We start from the raw sequence: 25,481 nt of genomic DNA on the forward strand, positions 1-25,481 counted from the left end.
TCTATGCATCCGAAGAAGTGAGCTGCAGCTCACGAAAGCTCATGCTAAAATAAATTTGTTAGTCTTTAAGGTGCCACAAGTACTCCTGTTCTTTTTGCGGATACAGACTAACACGGCTGCTACTCTGAAACTCTGCCTCTGTGTTCAACAGCATGAGCATTCCACCTTAATGGTTTGCTTTGTGTCCTCAGCTTTGAAAGGGGAGGGGTGTATGTCTCCAGGGCAGCCGAATTCAAAACAATGAGCAGAGTGGCCACTTGATGGATTATGGGTCACTTCCGGAGGCCAATTGATTGCTTTCTGCCCCGTAATGTGTTTACACTGCCGATAACACCTCGAGCTGTATGTTTTTTGCAATGCTGCAACCGAAGAGTTTCTAGGCACAAAGTGGCTTGGCAATGTGTACATCACAGGAGTTACACCGCAGAAAGCTGCTTTACTGTGCAGAAACTTCCCAGCGTAGACAAGCCTCAGATTTGTCATCTAAAAAGAATGGCTCAAGTGTGGGCATCTCCCTCTCATCCTCATCAGTGAAGACCAAAGAATTCACTTAGCTTCTCTGCAACGGCCTTGTCTTCCTTGAGTGCTCCGTTAGCATCCTGATCATCCAGTGGCCCCACTGATTGGCTGGCTGTCATTCAGCATCTGATATTTGGCCTGCCTAATTAAACTTTTACAGTTGACTTGCCAGACTTGAAGCTCCTTTCTATCTTCCTCAGTAGGATACAACTTCCAATTTTTAAGAAGAACAGGATTACTTGTGGCACCTTAGAGACTAACAATTTTATCTGAGCATAAGCTTTTGTGGGCTACATCCCAAGACACATCTGATGAAGTGGGCTGTAACCCACGAAAGCTTATGCTCAAATAAAATTGTTAGTCTCTAAGGTGCCACAAATACTCCTGTTCTTTTTGCGGATACAGACTAACACAGCTGCTACTCTGAAACCTTCCAATTTTTAAAGGATGCCTTTTTCCCCCTCTAACTTTTTATTTTACTCTGCTGTTTAACTATGGTGGCATTGTTTTGGTTCTCTTCCCTTTTTTGTTTGTTTTTGTTTGGGGCATACATTTAATTGAGCCTCTATTATGATGTTTCTAAATAGTTTCCATGCAGCTTGCAGGCATTTCACTCTTGTGACTGATCCTTTTAATTTCCGTTGAACTAACTTCCTCATTTTTGCGTAGTTCCCCTTTTTGAAGCTCAGTGTTACAGGGGTGGGTTTCTTTGGTATTTTCCCCCCTTACAAGATTATTAAATTTAATTACATGGTCACTATTACCAAATAGATCAGCTATTTTCACCTCTTGGACCAGATCCTATGTGCCATTTAGGACTAAAACAAGAATTGCTTCTCCCCTTGTGCATTACAGGACTAGCTGCTCGAAGAAGCAGTCATTAACAGTGTCTAGAAATTGTATCTCTGCATCATGTCCTAAGGTGACTATACCTAGTCAATAAAGTGATAGTTGAAATCCCCCATTATTATTACATTTTCTGTTTTTGTAACCTTTCTAATCTCCTTGAGCATTTCTCTAGCACCATCACCATCCTGGTCAGGTGGTCAGTAGTATATGCCTACTGCTATACTCATTACTCAAGCATGGAATTTCTATCCATAGAGATTCTAAAGGTACAATCTGATTCATTTAAGATTTTTACTATATTTTACTCTATGATTTCTTTCACTCCCCCGCAGCATGACCTACTCTGGCATTCCTGTATACTCTGTACCTAGTATTACCATGTCCCATTGATTATCATCGTTCCACCAAGTTTCTGTGATGCCTATTATATCAATATCCTCATTTAATACCAGGTAATCACATTCACCCATCTTTGTATTTAGACTTCTGTAGACTTCTAACCTTTTCTATTCTAACTGAGATTCTCCTGTTTATGCATTCAATGATTGCATTATCCCTTTTGGCCACAGCATTGCATGGGGAGCTCATGTTCAGTGGATTATCCACCATGACTCCCAATTCTTTTTCAGACTCACTGCTTCCGAGGATGTTCCTAGCTGTAGACATTTACATTTAGCCACACTAAAATGCATTTTGTTTGCTTGTGCCCAGTTTACCAGGCAAACCAGATTGCTCTGTCTCAGTGATCTATTCCCTCATTATTTACCACTCCCACAATTTTTGTGGAATCTGCAAACTCTACCAGAAATGATTTTCTTTTCTTTCATGTCATTAATAAAAATGTAAATGGCATAGGGCCAAAAACTGATCTTTGTTGAATCCCACTAGAACTGCACCCCCTTGATGATGAGTCCCATTTACAATTACATTCTAAGACCTATCAGTTAGCAAGCTTTTAATCCATGTTGTGTGTGCCATGTTAATTTTATAGTTCTAATTTTATTTTAAACACATCATGCAGTAACAAGTGAAATGCCTTATAGAAATCTATTACATCAACATTATTATCTTTATCAAACTTGTATTCTCATCAAAAAAAGATAGAGTGAGTTTGATAGGATCTATTTTCCAAAAAATCCATGTTAATTGCCATTAATTATATTACACTCCCTTAATTCTGGAGTTATGGGACTGCGGAGGGTTAGAATGGCAGGTATTATACAATGTGGTCTCTGGAAGCCCACTATCCTCTCACTGCAGTACTGGTCACGACAGCACTTGCTGGGATGATGCTTAATAAATGATCATACCATTCACTGACAGAGACCTATTAAGTCATCCAGTCCAACCATACCAAACCTTTTGAGACATTCTACATTACCAGACTAAGACCTCAGCTGTGCCAGCCAGTGCCCAGCACCTGCCATTCAATGGTGCATTGTGCCCAAACTTGCAGCTGCCCAAGTGCCACTGTGGGTCAGAGCTCACAGTTGGATGGGAGGTGAACGGCAGCAGTATAGTAAAATCTAGCTCAGAGGCTAATCAAGCTCAGGAGAAGCCAAGACTCAAAGCAGCAGCCCCAACAGCCTGAATCTGCAGTGCTGGGAAGCCTAGCTGGACCCCACTGGCTGCCCGCACAGTCGTCTGCCCAACCACACAAAATCCTTTGCCTTTGGTGAAGTCTTGCAAAGTCACAATATTGAGAGTTTACAGCTTTCCTGATACAGCAACATTTCTCATGGAAACAGACAGGACCTCTGTGAACACGAATGCAGGGGGTACGATGCCTTCAAAGGAGGTGTGGGGAACACTGCCCCTGGGGACAGCTGATGGTTGTGACAGACTAGGGCCAGGGCCATCCTTACCCATAAGCAAAGTACGCAGCTATGTAGGGCACCAGGAAACTTGGGGCACCAAATTTCCTGGTGCCCTGCGCAGTTGCATACTGCTCCAGCCCTTGCCCCACCTCTTCCCGCCCCTGAGGAGTGCAGCAGGGCCAGGCCTGCACTCACTGGCAGCAAGAAGTGCAGGGACCCAGCCCCAGCCTGCTCCGCGCTGTCTGTGAGTGCTGGGAGGTGATTCCCTCCTGCTCCCCAACCCAGTCCCCCCATCCCAGGAGAGGCCTTGGGCCAGCCCCACCCACCCCTGCAGAGGCTTGGGGCCCCCCACACCCTCCCACGAGGAGGCTGTGTAGGGCCCCAAAATAGGTAGGGATGGCCCTGACTAGCCTACAGGTGGCATCTCTCACTCTCTCCTGTTGAGGCTATTCCACTATGTATAAATACACAGACAATCACTGGGCCAGAGAGAGTGAGCAAGAATGACTCTATAGTCTGGTGGTTAGGGCTCCCATCTGGGAGGTGACACACCCAAGTTAATGTTTTTGTTCCAAAGACTATTTATACACAGTGGAACAGTTTCCACAGGAAAGATTGAGCCCCATATCAGAACATCCCATAGCTCCATGGTTAGGGCACTCTCCTGCAGTGTGGAAGATCCAAATTCAATCCCTGCTGCACATCAGGCAGAGGGAGGAATTGAACTTGGGTCTCCCATACCTCAGGCTGGTGCCCTAATGACTGGACTGCAGCTTATAAGGGAGACACTGCCACCCCCAGGGCCAGCTTTAGGCTGATTCTCCCGATTCCCCTGAATCGGGCCCCATGCCCAGTGGTGAGTTGGAGCCTGTTCCCAAGCTCCCACAGCTGTCTGCCCCGCCCCTGGCCCCAGCTCACCTCCTCCTCCCCTGCTTCCCGCAAATCAGATGTTTGCGCGGGAAGCCTGGAAACAAGCAGCGGCAGGTAAGCTGGGGTAGGGGCGGGCACGAGGAGGGCTCCAGGGAGGTGCAGCATGGCCCAGTGCAGCCCCGGTCTGGCCCCAGGCGAGCTGCTCTGGCCCGGCCCCGCGGCGCGGCTCCAGCGGGGGTAAGCGGCATGGTAAGAGAGGGGGCTGCGGGGGAAGAGGAGTGTTGGATAAGGCAGGGGCAGGGAGTCCCGGGGACAGGGAGTTGGGGGGGGGGTTGGATCGGGCAGAGGTTTTGGGGGGGCGGTCAGGGGATGGGGAAGGGGGGGATTGGGTAGGCGTGGGAGTTCAGGGGGTCTGTTGGGGTGGTGGTGGATGGGGTCAGGGCAGTCAGAGGACAGGGCGAGTTGGATAGGGGGTGGGGTATTGGGAAGGAGTGGTCAGGGGATAAGGAGCGGGGCGGTTGATGGGTTGCGGTTTCTGAGGGGGGCAGTCAGGGACAGAACATGGGGCAGGGTTGGAGATGTACTCACTAGGCTATTCCCTACCTGGTCTTCGGCGGCGGGTCCTTCAGTGCCGCGGAAGACCCAGAGCGCCGCCGGGTGAGTCATCCTTGCTGGGGTCCCGTCAAATCGGGCCCCGCATTTCCTAAAGCTGGCCCTGGCCACCCCCTCCTCATAAAAAAAAATGCTTTTGGCCAAAACTATTTGGTGAACGTGTGTCAAATTCACAGTTTCAGTTTGCTGAAAATGTATTACACATAGATTTTAAATGCACAAGAAACATACACAAGTGCAAAACACAGAGGGAGGAACTAACCCTTCAAAAAAATCAGGGAGTTGCAGCTCAGGCAAATTCCCCTCTGGGCAGCCCCGAAGGAATTTTAAGGGGGGAGGGGATTAGAATCAACCTCCATGGATGCCAGGTTATACATACATGGTGATCTCCGTACTGGTGCACTCAGGTCCTTTCCCCTTGGACGCCTGCAGGAGCCAGCGCAGCAGAACAGTGTCCTCCGGCACCTGGAAGCGGAAGAGTTTGGCGTTCCCATACCAGCTGTAGGAGGACAGCTTCTGGGCACTCTGAGAAAAATACTCAGAGATGTACAGGAGGTCTGGAAGAGAGAGAGCAGAGGTTAGGGAGCCTACATGCAGGTCCTATCCACAGGGATGTGTGGGCGTTCTAGTGTCGCTGGAAAAACCCCCGTTACTTCACCGACTTCTCACACAGGACCCTGTGCTCTCACCTCCTGCCACAATCCAGTCAGTCACCTATGTGCCACCTTAGCCCTGCTCCTGTGAGAGGGACAGTCAACACCGTCAGCATTAACCAGACACAGATGCCAATCTCACTACTCCCGTCACACTGCAAGATCACACTCTCATGCAGGCCAAGCCTTCAGTGGCCAGGATATGCCAGAGGAGGAGGAAAGGGCCTAGCTGGATAGACGCATTACATCCCATGCAGTCTAGTTACCGGATAACATGGGAGTCAAGGTAGAAGGGAGGGGACCAAGGACAGAGAAAGCCTGGAGGGACCCTCAGGAGGGGAAGGGGAGAAGCCAGCCAGAGAGATGCTAGTGGCACAGTCAGACATGATGGAGGCAGTAAAGCCACCAAGCAAACAGCCACAAAAGCCCAGCGGCAGGTGGATGGAGTGAATAACTGGGCTAAAATGAGCTGGATGGACCCAGGAGGATGAGGCTCGCACAGAGGCCTTGGACTTGGCATGCAGCAGTCATTAATGGTTTTAGGGCACGATAGGACATTGCATCTCAGTGACTGGCTGTGGCATCACTAAGAAAAGAACCATGTCAATCCTCAGCCCCTGACCTCTCTTTTTCAAATGCACCTTCCAATGCCTGGCCTTGCTTCCTGGTCCTGAAAGGCCAACAGGACATGGTCAGACACAAGGTGGCTCATGGTAACTCAGGGAGTGCACTAGCACACAGGGCTAGGCACTGAGGGTCCATAGCCAAGGACTCCTTCAGAGTCTCAGAGTCTCCTGGGGAAGCAGGGCTCTGAACTGATGGGCAGCGTGACTCAGACTACTCTGCTATACCTCTCTGGTGTAGTATTCAGGCCAGTACACTGGCCTGGCCCAAATACTACACCAGAGAGATATAGCAGAGTAGTCTGAGTCACGCTGCCCAAGACAGACGTGGAGATCAAACTCAAGTTTCTCTTGCCCAGTAACTAGGGGACAAAGCTTCCAGGTGGGGTGAAAAGTTCAGCTCTAACCAAAATTTATAGGATGCAACAGCCAGGAGGCTATTGTGGATACAGAGCACTTAGGGTACATCTACACTGCTATAAGAGACCTGCAGGATGGCTGCAGCAGGCTTGGCTCAGCTGGCTCGGGCTGTGGGTCTATAAAACTGCAGTGTAGACATATGGGCTTGGGCTCGAGCCCAGGCTCTGAGACCCTGCCAGGAGGGTGGCTCTCATAATCCAGGCTCCAGCCCAAGCCTGAATGTCTCACCTGACAAGGGGACCCGTACACGGACCCTTACAATACCTCAAAGCAGGAACTGGCCTGGCCTGCACTCAAGGGACTGCAATTTGACAGGGTAATCATGGGTTTAATTTCTTGGCACACAGGCCCAGTTTTTCACTCAGCAACTCAGGCTTTGTTTCCTAGTGCAGACAGAGGGTATGGCTACACTGGCGAGTTGCAGCGCTGGAAAGCCTCCACCAGCACTGCAATTAGTAAGTGGCCACACCTGCAGGGCACTTCCAGCGCTGCAACTCCCTGGCTGCAGCGCTGGCCGTACACCTCACTCAGCATGGGGAATAAGGATTCCAGCGCTGGTGCTGCAGCACTGGTCATCAAGTGTGGCCACACACCAGCGCTGTGATTGGCCTCCAGGGTATAAGGATGTATCCCAGAATGCTTTTATAAATTACTCTTTGTTTTGTTATGCAGCCTCTCTTTGTTTTGTTGTGAACTTGGAGCTCCATTGATCTCGGAGCTGTTTATCTACAAACACAGCTCCTGTTTGCTGTGATCAATCTGTGAACAATCAAATGAGATAATGAGGCAGGCAGGGAGTGAGTGTTTGCTTGACAGAAACAGCCGGGGCAGAGGGGAGAAAGGGAGTCATGTTGGCTGCAGGCTGTTTGCAGTTAAGGGTAAGGGATCGGGAACATGTTCTGATTTTTCAAGTCAGGAAGCTAACACACAGTGTTGGCTCCAAAAATCCACTCTCTCTCTCTCCCCCCGCTCCCTGTCACACTACGCCCCTCCCCACCCCCCTCTTTTGAAAAGCACCGTTGCTGCCACTTGAATGCTGGGATAGCTGCCCATAATGCATCACTCCCAACAGCGCTGCAAATACTGCAAATGTGGCCACACACCAGTGCTGGCCCTGCACAGCTGGATGACCAGCACTGCAACTACCAGCGCTGCAGATTTGTAAGTGTAGCCATACCCAGAGCTCCCTGGTCTGCAGAAAAACAGCTTGAGAGTGTAAATTAAAGAGAGGGGAATTGCTCTCACTTGATTCAATGGGGTGATAAGTCTTGAGCCCAAGAAGAACCATTCCAATAATAATCTTTAATATTTCATACTCAGTTAATGCTTTTATCCAGGGGTATCAGATGTAGGGAACAGCTGGTAATGGTTCTGTTGGACCCTGGGGGCACTGTGTTCATATGAGGTGGATAGCAGATCTATAAACTTCTATTTCTGGTTCTGCTACTGACCTGCAGGGTGACCATGCATCAGACACTGCACCTCTCTGTGCCCAGTTTCCCCATCTGTACAATGGGATCATGATGCTTACCTTCTTTGTAAAGCACTTTCAGATGAGTGCTATACCAGAGCTAGGTAAATTATATTTGCATCTCAGGGTTATTTGATTTGTTGTGGGGAACTGAGGGGGTCTCTATTGATCATGTTGATTTAAGATTGCCAAGGGCAAGCATGGGACAGGCACTTTTGGAGTTTACAAACACACAAGAAAGTCTATAGCTGTTGGAGAGCAACAGCAGCTCTTCCACTTCTCCCCACACCTGCTTTGACCCCAGCCAATAAATCTCAAAGTTACTGGGAGCATCATCACAGAGCAGCCTCAGGTGATGTAGGGAGTCAGGATGACTCAGACCTGTTTCTCTTTACCTGCCCTTTAGAAAAATAAACTAGGCTGTGAGTTCTTGTCCTTTCTCCTTTCCTGCCCCACTCCTCCTGGCCCAGGACTGCTCCACCTGCCCTACTGTCATGCTACTCCTTCTTCCCAGGAACTCTACTGGGGGCTTTTGAGATTAATTTATAAAGTGTAATGATCTACTAGCTAAACAAACATTTAAAGTACCCAGTTTGGGGGAAGAATAGGTAGACAGGGATATGGAGAGATGGAAGAGCCACACAGGTGTCTGCCAGGGCCGCCCGGGGGGGGGCAAAGGGGGCAATTTGCCCCGGGCCCCGGGCTCCGCAGGGGCCCCCAAGAGAAGAGCGGAGGCTCCCGCCTCCTCCCCTCTCCTGGAGCCTCGGCGCATGAAGCGCCGAGACTCCGGCTGAGCCCCTGAGCCCCGCCCCGAGCCGCGTGGTGAGAGGGCGGGGCTGGGAGCTCCAACGGGGCCTGAGCCCCGCCCCGCTCAGAGCGCCGTGGGGAGGGGGCGGGGCAGCTGCCTCCGCTCGGCGTGGAGCTCCCAGCCCCGCCCCCTCACCCCGCGGCTCTGAGCGGGACGGAGCTCAGGCCCCGCGGGCGACGCGCTCGGTAAGGGGCCGCGGGCGGGCGGGCGAAGCCGGGGCCGGGGCCGCGGGCGGGCGGGCGAAGCCGGGGCCGGGGAGGGGCCGGGGGGGAGAAGCCGGGGCCGGGCCGGGGCCGGGGCCGGCCGGGCGAAGCCGGGGCCGGGGCCGGGGCCGGGGCCGGCCGGGCGAAGCCGGGGCCGGGGCCGGGGCCGGCCGGGCGAAGCCGGGGCCGGGGGGGCCGGGGCCGGCCGGGCGAAGCCGGGGCCGGCGCCGGGCGGGCGAAGCCGGGGCCGGGGCCGGGCGGGCGGGCGAAGCCGGGGCCGGGGCCGCAGCCGGCCGGGCGAAGCCGGGGCCGGGGCCGCAGCCGGCCGGGCGAAGCCGGGGCCGGGGCCGCAGCCGGCCGGGCGAAGCCGGGGCCGGGGCCGCAGCCGGCCGGGCGAAGCCGGGGCCGGGGCCGCAGCCGGGCGGGCGAAGCCGGGGCCGGGGCCGGCCGGGCGGGGCCGGGGCCGCAGCCGGCCGGGCGAAGCCGGGGCCGGGGCCGCAGCCGGCCGGGCGAAGCCGGGGCCGGGGCCGCAGCCGGGCGGGCGAAGCCGGGGCCGGGCCGCAGCCGGGCGGGCGAAGCCGGGCCGGGGCCGGCCGGGCGGGGCCGGGGCCGGGGCCGGGGCCGGGGCCGGGGCCGGCCGGGCGAAGCCGGGGCCGGGGCCGGGGCCGGGCGGGCGAAGCTGGGGCCGGCCGGGCGGGCGAAGCCGGGGCCGGGGCCGGCCGGGCGGGCGAAGCCGGGGCCGGGGCGGGCCGCGGCCGGGCGAAGCCGGGGCCGGGGCCGCGGCCGGGCGAAGCCGGGGCCGGGGCCGGCCGGCCGGGGCCGGGGCCGGGGCCGCGACCGGGCGGGCGAAGCCGGGGCCGGGGCCGGGGCCGGCCGGGCGGGCGAAGCCGGGGCCGGGGCCGGGGCCGGCCGGGCGGGCGAAGCCGGGGCCGGGGCCGGGGCGGGCGAAGCCGGGGCCGGGGCCGGCCGGGCGGGCGAAGCCGGGGCCGGCCGGGGGGCTCCCGCCGCGGGTCGTCGGGGCACTTCGGCGGCGGGTCCCGGAACGGAAGGGCCCCCCGCCGCCGAAGACCCCGGGCCCCCGGAATTCTCTGGGCGGCCCTGGTGTCTGCACCAGTTTAAACGAACTTGAAAAATACTTCAGCTAAATCTGCACAAATTGTGTGAAGACCAGGCCTTTGCCATTTCTTAGATCATGTCCATCCTCCCTAAGGATAGCTAAAGGTACTGAAATAATTCCTTGACCTCCTTGGGGTGATTTGGCTCTGAACAGGTTAATGATAGCACCTATCCAGTAGATCTCTAAAAACAGCTGTTAGTGCATGGGGATTGAGCAGAGCCAGATAGCAGCTGGGAGCAGAACCAGTGGATGCAGGCCAGCATCATAGATGATTAGGGTTGGAAGGGACCTCAGGAGGTCGTCTAGTCCAAGCCCCTGCTCAAAACAGGACTAATCCCAACAAAATCATCCAGAAGTTGGATCTGACAGAACCTGAGCAGGGAACCTTTCTGCAGTTTTAATGTCAGGCTCTGCTCCACACAGCAGCTGGGAGCAATGTCAATCAGTCTACACCTGGCTTATTCAGTCAGCTTCATTTGGTAAACTGGTGCAAACCCCTGCCCAGTGAACCAATTTCCAATACAATTGTAGATAATCCAGTGAAACCTGTGTGTGTAGACAAACATCACAGCTGGCTTCCCTTTCACATGATCTTTAGAGGAGCATTCCAAGAACCCAATTGTCTGTGCTGGATGTTGTACAAACACAGTAAGGGACAATCCCTGCCCCCAAAGAACTCACACTCCAGGTCCGTCATAAGACTCATGGGAATGAAATAAGGCATGGGGAGGGACAGAATAACCATAGTAGGAGCGTGTTCTCATGTAGTCTAGCTACTTGCACAGAGCAGCTCAGCACCTGCCTAGCTACATCCAGAGGACAGGTCAGGCCAGTGGGATTTAAAGGGAGATGCAGAGAAAAGAGATGAATTGAGACAAACCATTGTGGCCAGAACTACACTGTACACAGGGTGAGCTGGGCATGGAAGCAGTTGCAAAGAACGACAAATTCCCAGGCAGGTGAAAGGCAATCCCCTACCCATGAATGAGAGGGTGATGCTAGGGGCAGCTCCCCCCATCAGTTACAGCTCATGGCATTTGCTTGGCTCAGGTATGGTGCAGCTATATGATTAGAACTGTGGAGGCCAGGAAATAATTAACAAGGATTTGAAGGATCTTAAATGTATGTTAACTAAGTTAGCATGAGTTAGAGATATGTAGAAATAAGATAAGGTGGTACAGAGTGAATTGTGTGAAAAGTCATTACGACCTTGTGAAATGCAGTCTTGTTTTTGTTCTAGTATTGAAGACAAATAAGATAGCGAATAGGCTTATGTATAAACAAATGCAAATGTTTTCTTTTTACTGTCTCCAGGTTTGCTAGCCATTGTCTGTAACAAAGGTATAAATGATTGCTATGATTGTTTACTAATTGAGAGAGATCCGTCCGGGACAAGGGGCAACCCAGTTTCCTATGACACTCTCTCCCTCTTGTGATCACTAGAGAAAGTAATAAAGTATTTGATTTTGCTGTACCCAAACAAAAAGCGAGAACTTAGTTTTTCTTCGACAATTTGGGGGCTCGTCCGGGATGGCAACGCCCACGGACACACAGACGGCTACTACGGATCGTTCCCCTTCGAACCCCATGGCGCCACAATAGAGGTAAGACCTTTTGAAATCTCTATTGGGGTGTCGGAGGAGGACTGTCTGTGGGGGACGTCTGTTTCTGCTGGGCTCACGCCATCTGAACTTATTGACTGTGCAGCAGGATCAAATGCAGAGTGGTATTGGGGAGAGGCCCCAATAAGGTTAGTTTATAGCAGTACTGGGAACTGCTGAGTTGGCCAACAGGTAAATGCATAAGGTAATGCATAAGGTAATGCATAGGTAAATGCATTAGAATGCACCGGTGCTGAGGGGTTTTTACCGCCTCAAGAGGGGTTGTCATACCGCCTCATGGTATTGGTCCGGACCAGGTAAAGATGCATCGTGGTTTAAAAAAAAAAAAAAAAAATTTTAAAAAGAGATAAAAAGGTTAAAAAAGGGTTAAAAAGAGGAAAAGAGGCCTTGGGGGGTGGGTGTGTGTGTGTACACCAGTGTGAGTGATCGTTATCGGAAGACGCCCAGAGTACCCTGTGAAGCGGAAGCTAATGATCAGGACTGCTCTAACGCAAGCCCGGTAACTAGTGGATCTTTAGGAGATCCGACCCACGGTGGACTTACTCAGCTTGGCATAGTCCGGCGAGGAAGCTGCCTGGGTCTAGGAGTGTGTGAACCCATCTTCCCTCCCCTTTCCCTTCTGTGTGGGCTACTGGCAATCTGATCGTCTCACTGGATGCAATTAGAGTATGCGGCTTCATCTCCCAGAGACTAGCCGACGCTCTTTGCTGAAAGGAGGTGTAAGAGAGTCGTAGTCTTTCTTGTGAGTCTCTCCTGTATGTGAGTACCCTGTAGGGAGAGATCCTTAGATTCTGATCCGTTAGCACGGACAGGGACCCCCTCAGTTGGTGTGACTGGAAAATGGGGGGGGAACAGTCTAAACTTTCCACCTTACCCCCTAAGGGTACCCCAGCATATTACATGTACGTACATTATGGTCCTCAAACCTGCAGGTATTTAAATGATTGGAATCTGTACACGCGTGAAAATTCATTTAAACAATGCCCATTAGAAGGTACCTTTGAGTTAGATAAACTTACATACCTCAGAGAAACCCTTAAATCACAGGCCTCTGCTGCGCAGTGCGAGCAGTTTCTGTCTTGGTGGGAGGAAGCAACAAAGAGACTCCATGAGTCTCGGGTGCGGAGTCTGAAGGACTCCCAAGAAAAATTAAAAACTGAAGTACAGGATTTAAAACTTTAAATGTAAGACATCCAAATGTCTTCCTGCTCCGGTGCAGCCCTCTGCTTCTCTTTATCCCCAGTTAGTTAAGCCTGAAAGTGAGGAGGAGACTGCGGAAGACATAGTGGATTTTTTTAGCAGCATTCCACAGCCGCAGCCAGTTCCTCCCACTGCTCCCCCTTCTCGGAATATACAGGCAGTGGTAGTATCGCCGCCGCAAGTATCAACTGCACAAGTTGTTCATTCTCCTTCTTCGGAAGAATTATCTTCTTCCTTACTGACTGACTCCAGTAGTCCGGTTAACCCTGCTTCTACTGATAACAATGCCGGCTACTTTCTTAGAAGCACGACACAGGCACTCCAGGCTCCTTTAAGAGACTTGCCTGGGGCTGGAGCTGTAGGGGGGTTAGTTAAGGTACATGCCCCTTGGACACCTGGAGATCTTAGAAACTTGGTGAAAGAATTTCCTAAAATCAGGGAGGAGCCGGTGAAGTTTAAAGATGAGCTCCAGACAGTGATTCAGTGCTATAATCCGTCTTGGGCAGATCTTAATCAACTTTTACGAGCGGTACTGCCAGCTGAAGTTCAGCAACGGCTTAACAGACAGGCAGCTTGGCCTGATGCCGACCCTGGTATTGAGCGTGATTTGACGGAGGCTAGGAACCGTCTCTTGACCTCTATTTCAGAAGTTTGTCCTAAGAAAACAGATTGGACTAAGATTGCTAACTGTAAGCAGAACAAGGGAGAATCCCCTGCTGATTATCTTGATAGACTAACAAAGGTCTTTGAACAGCATTTGGGAATTACTGATCCGGCTGATAATGCCAGGGAAGCGGTAGGAGCTGCTTTTGTTCAGGGACTCTTGCCAAAAGTTCAGCAACCATTAAGAACTATTTGTATTGGCTGGCAAACTAAACCCCTTTCAGAATTGGTGACAGTTGCCAATCATTGTACAGCTTGCATAGAACAGAAGAAAGAAAATAGTGAAACAAAACTTATGGCTTTACAGTTACAAACTTATCAGAACAGGGGTCGTGGGGGAATGAGAAGAGGACGGGGACGAGGTCGTGGGCGAGGTATGGGAAGGGGTTCCTCATATCCTGCCCAGAATCCTGCCCCGACTGGGAGCACTGCATGCCACTTTTGTGGTCAGGAGGGACACTGGAGAAATGAGTGTCCAAATCGATTAGCTCAAAATCCTACTCAGTTCCCAAATCCTGAAGCGCCTGTTTTTTCCCCACAAGGGACCCCTTACTAGGACAGCCTGAGGGAACGTAACTGCATCATGAATCCTTTAATTCCTATTAATCAAGAAGGCCCATTTGTTGATTGTAAAATTGCTGGAAAATCTGTTACTTGTCTTGTGGACACGGGGGCCAGCAGGTCTGCTCTGAGATCCTCAGAGTTTCCCTCTGTTCCTTTGTCCACTTTGTCTGTTAATGCTGTGGGCATTTCAAACTGTCCTGTTTCGCATCCTGTCACGGTACCCCTCGCGGTTTGTCTTGGCCCTTTGGAAGATAAGCATTCCTTTTTGCTTAGTCCTTCTTCTCCTGTGAATCTGCTGGGAAGAGATCTGTTGTGTAAATTAGGTTGTACCATTTATTGTACACCAGATGGCGTATTCTTACAAGTTCCTGATGAGAATACTAACCTGGTGTTGGCCACACTCCATATAGCAGAACCACCTACATCCAAGACACCTCTCAGCCCTGACCTTGTGCATTTGTTGTCACAAGTGCCCCCCCATCTCTGGTCTCGTCATGCAAATGAAGTGGGACAGATTAGTACTGCCGAGCTGGTTAAAATTCTTGTTGACCCTGCTAAGATTTTGCCAAGGATTCCACAGTACCCACTGCGTCCTGAAGCAGTGGAAGGAATAGCTCCAGTTATAGAATCTTTATTACAACAAGGTATTATTGTTCCCACGATTAGTTCTTGTAATACTCCTATCTTTCCTGTAAAGAAGCCAGGAAAGAACACATCGGTTTGTTCAAGACCTCCGCGCGATTAATGCTGTGGTTTTGCCTTCTTTTCCTGTGGTTCCAAATCCAGCTACAATTCTTTCTTGTATTCCACCGTCAGCCACTTATTTTACTGTTGTAGATTTGTGTTCAGCTTTTTTTTCTATTCCAATTCACCCAGATAGTCAGTATTTGTTTGCCTTTACTTATAAAGGATGTCAGTATACCTGGACCAGGTTACCCCAAGGGTATACTGAGTCTCCATCCCTGTTTTCTCAGATCCTAAAGAAGGATCTGGATGATGTGGTTTTCCCTGGAAAACCACTACTTATACAGTATGTAGATGACCTTTTGCTGGCGTCTTTCTCTTTTGACTCTTGTAAAACTGATACTCTGACACTTTTAACTGCTTTAGCTGCCAAAGGTCACAAAGCATCCCAGGACAAACTCCAACTGTGTCAACCCAAGGTTCATTATCTTGGTCATGATATTTCTCATGGCAAGCGTCATTTATCAAACTCTCGTATTTCAGCTATTTTAAATATGCCTAGGCCTGGTACTATTTCTCAAATGCGTACTTTTCTGGGCATGACTGGATACTGCAGACAGTGGATTTTAGGTTATGCAACAGTGATTAAACCCTTGCAGGATCTGACTAAGTCTGGTACCCCTGAGCCACTTCCTTGGCCCCCAGAGGCTGAAAGTGCTTTTGTTGCTCTCAAACAGAGACTATCTACTGCACCGGCCCTGGGACTTCCTGACTATGCTAAACCATTTACTCTTTTCTGTCATGAGCGTAATGGGTTTGCTTTGGCTGTACTAACGCAAAAGCACGGAGACAAACACCGTCCAATTGCTTACTACAGTACTGCCCTGGACGCTGTGGCAGTAGGATTTCCCCCTTGTTTACGGGCTGTGGCAGCAGCGGCCCTTTCTGTTCAGTTATCTGAATCTATTGTATTGGGCTCCCCTTTGATTGTAGCTGTTCCTCATTCTGTGACTGCGCTGTTGTTAAAATCTAAGACACAACATTTATCCGCTTCTCGTCTTAACAAATATGAGTTAATTTTGCTTTCTTCATCTCATATTACTTTGGCTCGTTGCCCTGTTCTTAATCCAGCCTCTTTGTTGCCTGGGCCTGAAGATGGAGAACCACATGATTGTGTGTTTGTAACATCTGTTCTTACTCGTCCTAGGGATGATTTACTGGATGCGCCTTTGCAAAATCCTGATCTCCTTTACTTTGTGGATGGCTCGTGCTTGCGAGATTCTAAAGGTAAATTAGTTGCTGGTTATGCTGTCTGTACTACCTGTGCTGTTGTTGAAAGTGCTTTCCTTTCTTCAGTGTTTTCCTCTCAAGTAGCTGAACTTGTGGCTTTGACTCGAGCTTGTATTCTGGCTAAAGATCTAACGGTTACTATCTATACGGATTCTCATTATGCTTTTGGAGTAGTACATGATTTTGGATTGCTTTGGAAATACAGAGGTTTTCTTACATCCACTGGTTCTCCTATTAAGAATGGTTTTTATGTATCTGCTCTTTTGAATGCTCTTTTGTTGCCTAAAGCTATAGCTGTTGTTAAATGTACTGCTCACAAGACCCCTCATGATGACGTTACCCGTGGAAATGCTCTGGCAGACTCTGCAGCCAAAGCAGCGGCCCTTTCTGCACCTCAGGCTGAACATTCCTGTGTACTGATAGAGCAGCCTTCACTGGCCTCCCTTGACGATCTGGCTAAGATCCAGGAGGCAGCATCGAGAACCGAGAAGCACTCTTGGAGTGCTGCTGGCTGCATTTTACATTCTGATCATCTTTGGCGTGCCCCGGATGGTCGCCTGGTGGCACCGAAGATATTACTGCCCTATCTTGCTCGCATATACCATGGAATGGCACACGTGAGCAAAGGGGGGATGGTTGCTGCAGTTACCCGAGATTGGTTTGCACCCATTTTCCCTTCTGTAGCACATTCCTATTGTCAACACTGTGTGATTTGTCAACAACACAACATTGGTAAAGCTGTTAAAGCTAAGCAGGCAGCCCACCCTCCTCCTTGGGGACCTTTTGTAAATATTCAGATTGATTTTATTCAAATGTCTAAATGTTGTGGTTATGAATATGTATTAGTTTTAGTTGATGTATTTACCAATTGGGTTGAAGCTTTTCCCTGCAGGAAAGCAGATGCCAGGACTGTTGTGAAACTTCTGCTTAAGGATTTTGTACCTCGTTTTGGCATCCCTGTGAGTATCAACAGTGATCGTGGAACTCACTTTACTGGACAGATTGTAAAGGAGTTATGTGCAGCTTTGCAGATCCAACACAACCTTCACTGCCCTCATCACCCACAATCTGCTGGGACAGTGGAACGCCAGAACGGGATTTTAAAAAATAAACTGGCCAAGATTTGTGCTGAAACAAACTTAAAGTGGCCAGATGCCCTTCCTTTGGCACTGATGAGTATGAGAGCCATTCCCAATCGAAAGACTGGACTCAGCCCTCATGAGATTTTGACAGGACGCCCAATGCGACTACCAACTGCACCCCCACTGACCTTAGCTCAGATGGACATTCATTTGATGGATGACATAATGCTTAAGTATTGTCAGGCACTAATGAAATGTGTTAAGTCTTTTTATACACAGGTGAAGGAAGCCTTACCGAAGGATCCTGTCCAACCTTGCCACTCGTTGGAACCAGGAGACTGGGTCTACATAAAGGTCCATCAACGAAAGACTGCCCTGGCTCCACGCTGGAAAGGCCCTTTCCAAGTCCTGTTGACTACCAACACTGCTGTGACGTGTCAAGGACTACCTGCCTGGACCCATGCATCGCACTGCAAAAAGACCCTTCCACCTCGGGAGGACACTCCTACTGACGATCAACATACTCCTTCTTCTAGCCCTGCTGGACAGCGGAAGAAGAGGACAAGGTGATGTGCTAGCAACCTCTCCCTTGTCCTCTGACAGACCTACTGTGCCTTTGGATTTTTCTAAAGGAATTCCAACATTACAAACCTCTTCCCCTTATCATGCTAAACCACACTTGTTTTTGGGGAAGAAAAGAAGATACATTCGTTCTGCAGACACCTCCAGAGTCCAGGGATTCCTGACTAGAAGAGACATTATGAACTGGCCCTGGTGGAAGAAACGAAGCATCGTTTATTGGCAAGGAGGGAACTGTGGGGAGCGTGCTTGGGAATGTGGGGTTGAATGGTGGCTTGGATTTCTTCCAGGGGCAGGGCTCTGTGCTTATGGACAAGTACCCTGGGGATGTACTGCCCTCCCTAATTGGCTTTCAGATGATGACTACCGAAAGCGCCTTGCTACCACAAAGGTTACCCCCACTAGCGCCTCAACCCTGGCCATTACTTCTGTAATTTATCCAGATGTAAACAAAATTGTATATTCTGATGAAATTCATTGGCCGAGGCCTTCCCATCTTAGTGATTTATTAGAATATTGCTCAGAAACCCTATTTTTTAAAGGTCAACAGATTTCATATGAGAGAACCATTGAATGGAAAACAAATGGGTCGGTAGAAATAGAGATCCATAATATTACTGCAAATCAGCCCCAAGAATTTATACATGAAATTGATGGGTTCCATAGTGATGTAGATATGATGGTTCTTCCTGGAATTTGTGCTATGTTACCTAACAGGGGCCCTTATTGTTATTTGGTTACCCAATTAGTGCATAATCAAATGACTACCCAAAGAGTTTGTTCTGCTACTGGAAATTTTACCTGTATTGAGACCATTCCAGTGATTGATAATGTGACCTGTACTTTATTGCAATACACTCCCTCTTATGCTATTAATGTTAATGCCTCTCGGAAATATATGAAGGTCTACAACCAACAGATGTGGTATAGACCTACGCTGAGGGAAAATGTGGCAGAATATCGGTGGACTGTACTTAACACTACACTTGGGACTGTGAAGTTTACATTGCCTTTATCTAGTTTTCAGATCACCTCTACATATCCAAATTGTTCACAAGGGGCTGCTATTAGATTAGCACAACAGAGGGCCTGGGTTATTTCCTCTAGAAAGAAGAGGGATCTGGCCAGATCCTTGTGGGATGGGGCCAATTCTGCCGCTGCTGTTTGGAATATTTTTAAGAACCAGGAACATGATGAGAAATTGGGCCAATTAGAGAAGGCCACTGGCCTGATTTCTGGGGCACAGCTAACCCAAGTGCAAACCGGAGTGGGTGAGTTACATGTCATTTCCGCCCTTAGTTCTATGACCCAGAATTTATTGAGAGAGATGGTACTGAATATCACTGCGGCTGGGAAGGCATTGCAGTGGGATCTAGCATGTTCGGAAATTCAGGATTTCCTGAATGACCAGCTGATGGCCATTCGGACTGATCTAGTGCACCAAGCTTGGCCCACTGCCCTTACAGACACGTCAGGAGTACCATCTGATCTGTGGCCATGGAGACATACTTGGAGACTTTCTGGATGGAAGTGTGGACGTTCACAGTGCTCCTTCCAAGCATATGGACCGGTTAAGGGGGTGTGGGCTCCCACATACCGAATCCTGCCGGGTCCATGGGGAGGATGCATGTGGGATTGGGTGATTCACCGACATATCTGGGAAGTCAGACCACCTGATTCTCCTAATCGATTTTTAGTTAGTGCTCCTGGGATTACAGCTGATATTTGGATGGGGTTAGGGAATTTATGGACATTTTGGCCGTTAGAACCACCACAGCTTCAGTGTATACGGAAACTGGAGCCAGGGGAAGTTGTCACTGTTTATGACAATATTTGCTGGGAGGGTAGAGGTCAAGGAACTACCCTTACAGGACACCCACTTTTTCAGGCTAATGATAGCTGTGTGTACGTTAATACCACCACATTACAAGATATACATATTAATCTTACCACTGCTGCAGGCAATCATATCATTTACTGGCCTGCAGATAGAATGTTGCATGTAGCTCTTAGATTTCAGGTATATTTTAATTGGACTAAAGTAGTGCCTGATCAGTTTCAGAATTTGCTTTCATTGTTACCAGAGATTCGACGAATCTCCTGAGTTGCAGGGGCAAATTCACATGCTTCAGAATATATATCATGCTGAAAAGAATGCCTTTCATACAGCTTATAGAGTGTCTACTTTATGTACTAAGTATGATGTATTGTGCTTTGTAACCAACACTGTACGACAACCCCATTATTTTATTCCTATGGGGATGTTATTGTTTGTAGTGTTGTTAGTTGGTGTAGGATTATGTTGTTGTTGTTAAAGACGTGATGATGGTAATAATACTTTTCATGTTCATGCTAATCATGCATTGTCATTACATCCCATAACCACACCTAAGGTTGACATGTCTGCTGTAGTCTCTGAAATCCATGGTTTAATGCAAATTGAGATTTGAAGTATTTGTTGTACTATAAGTACAAAAGGGGGGAGTGTGGAGGCCAGGAAATAATTAACAAGGATTTGAAGGATCTTAAATGTATGTTAACTAAGTTAGCATGAGTTAGAGATATGTAGAAATAAGATAAGGTGGTACAGAGTGAATTGTGTGAAAAGTCATTATGACCTTGTGAAATGCAGTCTTGTTTTTGTTCTAGTATTGAAGACAAATAAGATAGCGAATAGGCTTATGTATAAACAAATGCAAATGTTTTCTTTTTACTGTCTCCAGGTTTGCTAGCCATTGTCTGTAACAAAGGTATAAATGATTGCTATGATTGTTTACTAATTGAGAGAGATCCGTCCGGGACAAGGGGCAACCCAGTTTCCTATGACACTCTCTCCCTCTTGTGATCACTAGAGAAAGTAATAAAGTATTTTATTTTGCTGTACCCAAACAAAAAGCGAGAACTTAGTTTTTCTTCGACAGAACCTTGCGTGGATATAAAATTTGTATCTGTGGCCAATCTGCGATCCACAAACATGGTCCACAGATATAAAGTGGGTATCTGCAGATTTGCAGGGCTCTAAGTATGATGGTTGTCTCGCTTTTTAAAATAAGAGAACTCACTTTCTTTACTCATGCCTTCAGTTGGGCTGGCTTCCTCATGACATCATCCCTGAGAATGGGACATCCCTGCTGGGAAAGTTTGTTCATTTGGCCCTTAGAAATTCCCCGTTGCATCTCAGTTCAGAGCCTGATTTCCAGCCATGCGTTGGAGGTCTATCGGGCTCTGTCCACCCCTCCCCCCCACCAGAAGTGCACTGTGCCAGGAGAGGAAGGGTGGCAGCTTAAGAGCGGGGTTGGTTAACCCACCAAACAGCATGACAGATGAGGGTGGGGCTAGAACACAGCTGTACCAAGAGCTGGCTCCCAGTGCTTATCAGCAACTTGAACAAACACTGCAAACAATGAGGGAGTAGCCAGGAAAGCCCCAAAGATAATTCTGTCAAAGGATAACCAAGGCCAAACATAAACCTTAAAGAAGCAGCTTCCTTAAAACAGCCTGTGTCAGCAATGACTGCAAATACCCTGTTGCACTCAAGGCAGTCAGCCCACACTGGGCTCTCCAGGGCAGCAGAGACTCTGCTGTACAGTACTGTTGAGTCTGAACTTTTTATGAGTTTAAACTTAACCCAGACTTGATGTCTCTACCTGAAACTTTTAATCAAAGCTCTGACCTGCGAACTACTCATGACACCCCCCTCCCCTTAAGTAGCCATCTCCCCCTTTGTCTTTTCTAATTTACATTTTAACCTGTTTTATCCTGTAGAATCTTGTTTGATTATGCATGACCATTATGATCTGTTAATCACTTTGTTTACTTCTGTGTATAAATATTGATGCTCACCCCTAATAAACTTGCCACACTTACTCCGAAGGCTTTTAAGCTAAGGATAGTGTGAGCCCGTTGATCAACAAAGTGTTGTCTGGTCTCTGACAGATTTGTGAGCCCCATACCAACTCCGCACGAACTCGGGTGCTGGAGAGGTGAGTAAGGACTTGCTTTTTTACCTAACAGTACCACAGCCATGGGAGTTGTTAGAGCAGGGGTAGGCAACCTATGGCACAGGTGCCGAAGGCGGCACGCGAGCTGGTTTTCAGTGGCACTCACATTGCCCAGGTCCTGGCCACTAGTCTGGGGGGCTCTATATTTTAATTTAATTTTAAATGAAGCTTCTTAAACGTTTTAAAAAGCTTATTTACTTTACATACAACAATAGTTTAGTTATATATTATAGACTTATAGAAACGAGACCTTCTAAAAATGTTAAAATGTATAACTGGCACGCAAAACCTTAAATTAGAGTGAATAAATGAAGACTCGGCACAGCACTTCTGAAAGATTGCCGACCCCTGTGTTAGAGTCTCAGAGAGAGCACAAAGGCCATACAAACTCCACTAGGTAACCAATGGCAGCTCAATGCAGAACACAGCAGACAGCTAACACTGTTGGGTGGGTATGAAGAGAAGGTTCAAATTGTGTGTCAATTATCTCACTTCCAAAGGCTGAGTAGTGGGATCCCAAAAAAATCTTGGGGCATGGACTGTGTCTTTGTTCTGTGTACAGCGCCTATAGCACAGTGGGGCCCTGGTCTTAGACCACAAATACAAATAAATCTATTTATGAACACCTTAACCCCAAATTACTTAAATGGATACTTTCAACTTAAACACAACACTTCCTGGTTTTTTTGTGGGTTATAAGCAGCTCGCTAGGGCATGGTCTGGGCCACCCTGTGGTCAGCATTGCATTCTGGGTACCACTGTAACACAGAGTAAGCATTCAGTTTGTTTCCTTTGTGCATGTGCCTATCACCAGTGCTATCAGCTTCCTTGTAAACACACACACCCCATTTTTGTGGGTCCTTCTTATTTTGTAAGATAGGAAAACATGACTGAAAAATCACAGTCATTGGTAGAGGGACCCCTGGCAGGAGCAGCATCTGGAACAACCATGATTAAGTCATGGTTTGACTGACTACATTTCAAGTTGATGGTGTTTTGTACACACTTAAAATTGAAGATTCACTTTACATGGAAAGAAGCTGAAGCTTCACAGAGAGAAAACAAAGGAGACTCCATGAGCTGACACCATTACTGGACTTCTCTACACTAGGTTAAACACCACAACTCTTAAAGCGTAGGCAATCCTATTGACAGCATATCTCATGGACAAGCCCAGGCACAAATTCAACCCAGACAAGTAGTCACAAACATCAGAACAATTCGTTTTCCACCAGATCTAAGATTGGAAGGAAATGGTCCTATTTCAATGAACCTCTCTGGACATGGCCATGTTATAGCCTGCCACCCTCTGCATCCTAACCCAGGGCAGAGTCACTGCCTTCCGGACACTGTTGAGGGCAAGACACCTTCAGGCAATGTGAAAATTAGAATAATATGGATGGCAGGGACAAGGGAACCTGAGGCATTAACATGATCAGGCATGCACTATGCAACAACCCGCTGCAGAGAATGACAAGAGCAAAAGCCAGAAGACCCAGTTCTGCCCTGTTTGTCACCACCAGCCCTGTTCACTCCAAGGGCAAAGTGCTACAGAGGGAGTAACTAGAACAACTGTCAATAGGGGCTAGGCTCTGTGGTCAAAGAAACCTTTGTAACCTTTCATCCATAAGAATCATAAGGAGTCAGGTCAGTCCTGCCACTTTCAAGCTTAGTTTCTAATTATGTTTATTTTACTCTGTTTTGAGCAGCCTTTATTACAAGCAATGGCACAATGCTGTTTGCTTTCCATTGCTCTGTAATGGATTCATAGAATACCCCATCTGCCCTTTCAGCTAGGACTCACAACTCTGCAGGAGTTAAAACACAAATATTTGAACAATGAGCCGTGCTAAGGGATGGCAGCCACAAGACAAGCGTGGGTTGATTACTCCAGCAAATGCCATGCTGGGAGGGTTGGCAGCCCCAGGACAGAACTTTAACAGCATCACTGAAGTGCTTCCCTAACTGATGAAGTTGAGCTGGAGAATGGCCTCTGGCAGTAGGGAAGGTGTGCGTAATCCAACCCAGCGTGGGTGGGGAAGGATCTTGCACTGAAACCTGGCCTCTAGGAAAGGAAGTATGCCTCCCAAACAGCACCTGAATGCATTCCCAGGATGCAGGCCAGCTGAGGGGTGTGATAGCCCACCTGGAGGGGACTTCCAAGTAGAATGTGTGCAGGGAAGCACCTCAGATGTGGCCTGGGAACAACTCACCATGATCTTTTGCATAATCCTCTTCTGAGGCTTCTCAGACAAGCCAATTTGTAGCCGGGATAGGGCAAAAAAGACAATTTTGAAAAGTTTTCAAAATGGCATTCCACATTTTTAGAACAGCTTGCCCACTAACCAGGAGTGTGTGGCAAGTCTCTTAAGTGATCTTGCTGCAAAGGGGACTTGCCTTTTTAGACACATCCAGCTCCCTGACCTCAGTGTGGGCCTTCTACCCCACTGCTTAAATGCCCCTTATGCAGGCTGAGCAAAAAAATTTCCTAAAATTTTGTTAATTCCATTTCACTGATGAACTCACATATAGAACCAGTGATCAGTGAGGAAGTCAGAAGCCAGGTCTGTTGTACCAACCCTCTATTGTTCCACTTCCAGCCCTTGCAACCACCACGAGGCACCAGAGAATGACTCACTGACCGTGGAATATGATTATGCTAATCAGAGTCTCAACTGATAGGGCATATGGACTGAATGCTCTTAACTTTAACCCACCTTGTCTCTCAAATATCCTGGGACCAACATGCCTACAACTAACACTATAAACAACTTTCCTAGATAGCCATTTCCCACTGATTCTGAAAAGTCTTCCCAGTGCCTACACAGATAGGAAGGAGGCAGTGTTGAGAATCAGAATGAAATCTTACACACAGAGACAGAATTCTGCAGCTTTGAAACTATGCTAGATATAAACATTTAGAGAGCTTCTGGCAGGGCTAATTAATATTGATTATAGATTGAATGGTCTTCCTAGGCAGTAAATTCAGTCTAACATATTTAATGCAGGCAGCAGAATTTGCCAGGTGAAGAATTTGCCAGCACATGCAAGAGATGGAAAGAGATCATAATTTGATGTGCCCACAGATGCAACTACTAAATGAGAGTGAGACAGGCTGTACAAGCCAATTGCCATCACCAAATTCCAACAATGCTCACAGCATTGGTACAGAAGTGTCTGGCTGTGATAATTCCGCAGGGACAGGGGTTCAGAAATCTCACCCTCTTCCAGGAAGGAAGACACACAGCATATGGGACTCTAAGTCAGGAGAACCCCACATACACAAGTAACAGGAGCCCAGCCAATGCAGCCTACTCAGCTCCTCACAAGCATCTCTCCAGTAATGACGTGAATACTGGCCACAGTTTAAAGGGCTGGAATTAGGAGCCACCGCCAACACTCAATTTCTACAGGGTCAGCCAGCTGGAGCACGGAAAGACAGAAGGAAAGAGGACAGACGCTGCACAAACTGCTAAGCCCCCTCAGACAGCTCAGAACGCAGAGCAAAGTGGCCCCTGGATTCTCACTGCACAGCTGGTCAACAAGCGCTAGACAGACCGCCCAGCAGGCCGCCAGCCGCCCTGTTTCCAGGCTTAGGCTGCTAGCGGCTGCTGAGGCCGGGAAGCAGCATGAGAGAGGCTGACTCCCCTCCTCCAGCCATGGAGCGAGGAGACGCAGGCACCGCTAAGGGAGTATTCAGACTATTCCCTCCCTCCCCCCACCCACCCACCCACCCACCCAGGGTATTAGTCCAAGGCCGTCAGCACCGCTCCTGCACAGCCTTGCCCGCTTCCTGCATCCTCCGCCTCCACCGCGTTTTGCGAAGCAGGAAGA

General features: G+C 48.9%; 1 protein-coding gene across 2 annotated transcripts in view; it reads right to left on the reverse strand.

Annotated features, from left to right (window-relative positions):
- Positions 1 to 25,481, reverse strand: part of PGAP6 (post-glycosylphosphatidylinositol attachment to proteins 6) — a 62,127-nt gene that overhangs the window by 36,102 nt on the left and 544 nt on the right. Inside the window, exons 1-2 of one of the 2 annotated variants that reach the window (XM_044980425.1) lie at positions 20,709 to 20,894; positions 5,047 to 5,224 (exon numbers count right to left, since the gene is read on the reverse strand). In XM_044980425.1, the coding sequence (XP_044836360.1) occupies positions 5,047 to 5,224; positions 20,709 to 20,721 (191 nt within the window). In that variant the 5' untranslated portion in view covers positions 20,722 to 20,894. Of the gene's footprint in view, positions 1 to 5,046; positions 5,225 to 20,708; positions 20,895 to 25,481 lie in introns of those variants that run through there. The other variant, XM_044980424.1, reaches the window with a different exon arrangement.

This window comes from Mauremys mutica, chromosome 11 (assembly GCF_020497125.1).
Source record: "Mauremys mutica isolate MM-2020 ecotype Southern chromosome 11, ASM2049712v1, whole genome shotgun sequence".
NCBI lineage: Eukaryota > Metazoa > Chordata > Testudines > Geoemydidae > Mauremys > Mauremys mutica.